The sequence below is a fragment of the Hibiscus syriacus genome, unplaced genomic scaffold, assembly GCF_006381635.1.
Source record: "Hibiscus syriacus cultivar Baekdansim isolate YM2019G1 unplaced genomic scaffold, ASM638163v2 tig00109987_pilon, whole genome shotgun sequence".
Taxonomy (NCBI): domain Eukaryota; kingdom Viridiplantae; phylum Streptophyta; class Magnoliopsida; order Malvales; family Malvaceae; genus Hibiscus; species Hibiscus syriacus.
This window is the reverse complement of record NW_024062550.1, coordinates 360,939-364,946: the sequence shown is the minus strand read 5'-3', so window position 1 is coordinate 364,946 and position 4,008 is coordinate 360,939. Positions and strand designations below refer to the sequence as shown.

Genomic DNA, 4,008 nt, shown 5'->3' with positions numbered 1-4,008 from the left:
TTAGAGTTTCTTTGGCAAGTTATAAGTCTTCTTAAGGAACTTGGCTGCTATTTCGTCATTCCGATAACACAAGACTCTCAAGACCGTGTTCGGTTCAGTCGGGCCCCACTGACCGGTCGTTGGTGGCAATGGAAGCTTGGATTTAGTCGTAGAAGAAGAACAATTCTCGAGTGTTATGTTTCTGAATTTCTGAATCAGGCTCTCGGTATCAGTTTGAAACAAGGGGAGGATCTCTTTAACCGTGATGGAAAAGTCGTCGATCAATTCGGCCGAAAGTCCATCCCCGTTAGACCAAAACAGATCAGTCAAGAACCTAAAATCCTCTTCTATCATTTCGTAGTCCTGCAGGGTAAAAGCACGAGCAGGGCCTCCGGCGAGTAAAACCAGTAAGAGGCCATCAAAAGAAGCCTTCATTACTTGAGTAACAAGTCGTGTTCTAATATTGCCATGCACAGTTAATGAAATGTCCTCCAACTGGAGGTCGAGCTCCAGAAGAAAAGGTTCGATCCTAGACGATGAAACGTCCCCGATGTACAAGCCGTCCCAGAAGAGATGACTTAGGTCATGGTAGACGACGTTATTTGCAGTTGCTTCACATAGGTGTTGGATCCCTTCTTCACATGCAGCAGCTGAAAGTTTAAATTCCTTCTCTATTCCATTTGAAATATCTTGATTTGATTCTGAGTTTGTTAAATGGGTAACTTCCCTTTTTGCCAATCCATCCAACTGAGTTTGAATATAGAGAAGAGTGTTAATACGACAGCACATCTGGGGTGTTCCGGAGGTGTCATTTGCAGTCCCGCACTGAGTTTTCTTATGAGCCTTTTCTTTTCTCTTAAATACACCAGGAAGTTTGGAGCGTCTAGAACATCTAGTCAAAGGTGGCATTGTGGGTACATAGCTTTGGGTATCTGTAGATTTCAGGTATTAATGTGTCGATAATTGGATTAGAATTTTTCAAATTAAAAAGAAAGCAAGGACTAAATCTAAAACTTCGTGGAAGTACAAGGACCAGAGAAATATTGTGTGATTGGTAAGTAAACGTACCACAGCCAGATTTGGCCATGGATATATAGTGTTGAAGACAGCTATCGATCCCGGTGGCTAAATCTGGGAGCATAGAAGCATGTATAGCTATTGGTAACGAAAAGAATGCTTCAAAAGCTTCATCTACAATCCGCAGCACTTCAACAGCTGATAGAGCAAAACGCTCCCTTGTCGCCTTTGGGTCCCATTTCTACAAAGAGATGAGAAAAGTACACAATGCATAACCAGAGAAAGAAGGCAAGTAATTTGGTATATAGATGGTCAAATTATGATTTAGCCGATATTACCTCTTGTTGCAGGTTCCTATTAACCCATTCCTTCAACCTATCAGTTCTCTCGGTTATCCATGATTTAACCAAACCAGAGGTAACAGATTCAGTCTCGTAAGGAAGCATCTCCCTTATGATCGACTTGCCACCATCTTCACTATCCACCGAATTCTCAACCGCAATCTGCACCAAATCTTTCTCCAATTTGTCAGCAGTTTTCAGCACTTTTAAAACATCCGGTGATATCTCATCGATGCCCGAAACATATTGCTTCAGCTCATTCCCATAGCAGGAATGGAGGGTGGCCACTGCTACGCCGGCTGCAAGTGGATGCCACCGTTTCAATATTGGACTGAATGTTTCCTTCTCCGTAAGAGCCAGTTTACTCACTTCCTCTGCAAGTCTGGCCATGAAAGGAAGCTCGTTTTGAAAGTCTTTTGATGAAGCTTTGCTGGACTTTTCCATCTCCATTACCTGTCTAAATACACGTCTATCAATAGATAAAAAAAACATAACCATGATTCGTCTTCAGATAAAAATAGTAAAATTCTGATCTTCATCCCCCTATTTTAATGTGATATACTTTGATCCTGCTACTATTATTAATATTTTACCGTATTTTAAATCGCTTGAAACATGAACATAAGTGATCCTGGAAGTAATGTTTCACTAAGATGACTTGGGTTTGAATTGGCTCGGTTTATTCTTTTTTCTTATTGAATTATAGGAATATAGGTGATCAAAATATTTGAATCTAATGGGTTTGAGCAAGATTATGTTTGAATCAGGTTGATGAAGGAGAGTCGTGGTTGAGGTAGTTTTGACTTGGATAATTACTATAATGCTCTCTGTATATATTTAAGGATAGACTATAAAGCCTCTTTATAATATTTTTAATTATCTTCTTATCTTATCGAATAAAAATGAGAGAAAATTTTATTCAAAATTTTATAATATGAGTTGAAATGATAAAAAAATCGACTCGTTCCTCATCCCTATATAGGAGACTCCTATCTAGTGTTGCACACACTTAGGGACAATATAAAAGATGATGGTGAAATATTGGGAACTTGCCTGGGTAAAAGCAGCACGAAGTGATGATTTTATGTATTCATCAACTTTCTGGTAACCAACATCGATTTCGTCTCCTTCATCACCATCTTCTGCCATTATCTTTGCTGATACAACCGCCATGGAAACCATACATGCCATTGACTCAATGTTGCTGCTTCGGAAATGAATGTGGTAATCAACAAGCCTTTTCTCACCCCAACCTAAAATCACACTTGAAACACAACTCAACACCTTGGCATAATTGGAATCTTCCTTCAATGCCTTTGCATCGTGTTCGACTTTCGTCAACAGGTTCTCGCCCGTGTTCAACAGATCACCCTCGGCTTGATCCGTCATTGTCGTGTAACGGTTGAAAAAGATCCACAGGAAGCAGAGATTGTGCAGCACTTGGTTCATTCCCATGACTTGCCATGTCTTCTTTATTTGCTCCACCACCTCAAATAACTCTTCAATGACCGATGCCTCGTCATTGATATCGAAACAAGCTTCGAGCAACATTTGGTAGATTTTGAGGTTCAAAGGGAATCCATCTGCCCAGTGGTGTGTCTCGGAAACGGTTCCGTCGTCGCGTGTTCGACAAGCAAGTGATGTAACAATGCTCCGAAGGGATTGCATCGATTCTTTGTTTTTTATGATGTTCGAAGGCTTCTCCGATGCCCCATCGATGATCTCTCGGAGCCGTTGCCGATCGGCATTGTCGTTTTCTAGTGGCAATAGAGGATGCAAAAGGAGTCCGGCTTCAAGAAGCTTCAAATATCTCTTTTGCGAAGCTTCGTGTTCTTCTTTGCTCGGGAAATCGGCAGGCTTGAGTAGCTGCAACATCTCGAGTGGCAACACAACTGACTCTATTTTCTGATGCATATACAAGAAACAAAATATAAGAGGTCTAATAATTTTTTTACAAATAAATTGAAGGCCTAATTAAAAGTTTTTGAAATTTTAAGGATGTAATTAAATTTTTCCAAATTTCGTGAGGCCTATAACCCCTTCAGGCTCTCATAATGATTTTCGTACTTAAGCTCAAAGCTAAGTTTGATTACGTTTGTTCATACATATATGTATTTAAGTTCGAGCTCAAATTTAAATTCGATCACATTAAATATACTAAAATTAGATTGATACAAGGACTTAATTGAAAATTTTGTTATATTTAATTGCATATAACCGAAAAAGAAAACGAAAAGTGCAAAAGCAATTTCTTTTAACGAACCTGATCAACAACAACTTTAGAGAGAGCTTTCCTAACTCTAGAATCCATTTGCTCCGAAACTCGCATTTGAACCCTCAACGTCTCCTCAATTGAATTCGGCTTCTTCACTTGTTCCGGGACGGTCTTATTACCGCTCGATTTCGTCCTCCGAGATTTTATTCCTAAAGCCTTCTTCACCTTACTCGCCGCCCTTGACTTCAACGAAGTATACTGTGTCGTCGTCGTCACCCCCGCCTTCTCCGAATTCTTTTCCGAGTCCGGTACTTTGTCATTCGATGTTTTCCCACCATAACTCAGACATGCTCCAACCAAAATCTCATAAGCTGCCTCATTTAGCTCCGAGTCTGATAAATTCGTCGCCAACTCCCCGAAGGGGCACGTAATCGTTTCCGTATAGTCATTAGGCAT

The 4,008-nt window shown here is 40.2% G+C and overlaps 1 protein-coding gene across 1 annotated transcript; it reads right to left on the bottom strand.

The window, feature by feature from the left end:
• On the bottom strand, positions 1-4,008 carry LOC120211950 (protein unc-13 homolog). The gene is made up of 5 exons (XM_039210416.1): positions 3,601-4,008; positions 2,391-3,242; positions 1,335-1,790; positions 1,048-1,237; positions 1-911 (listed from the first exon to the last, which is right to left on the bottom strand). The coding sequence occupies exons 1-5, from the start codon at positions 4,006-4,008 to the stop codon at positions 1-3; spliced, it is 2,817 nt and encodes a 938-aa protein (XP_039066347.1).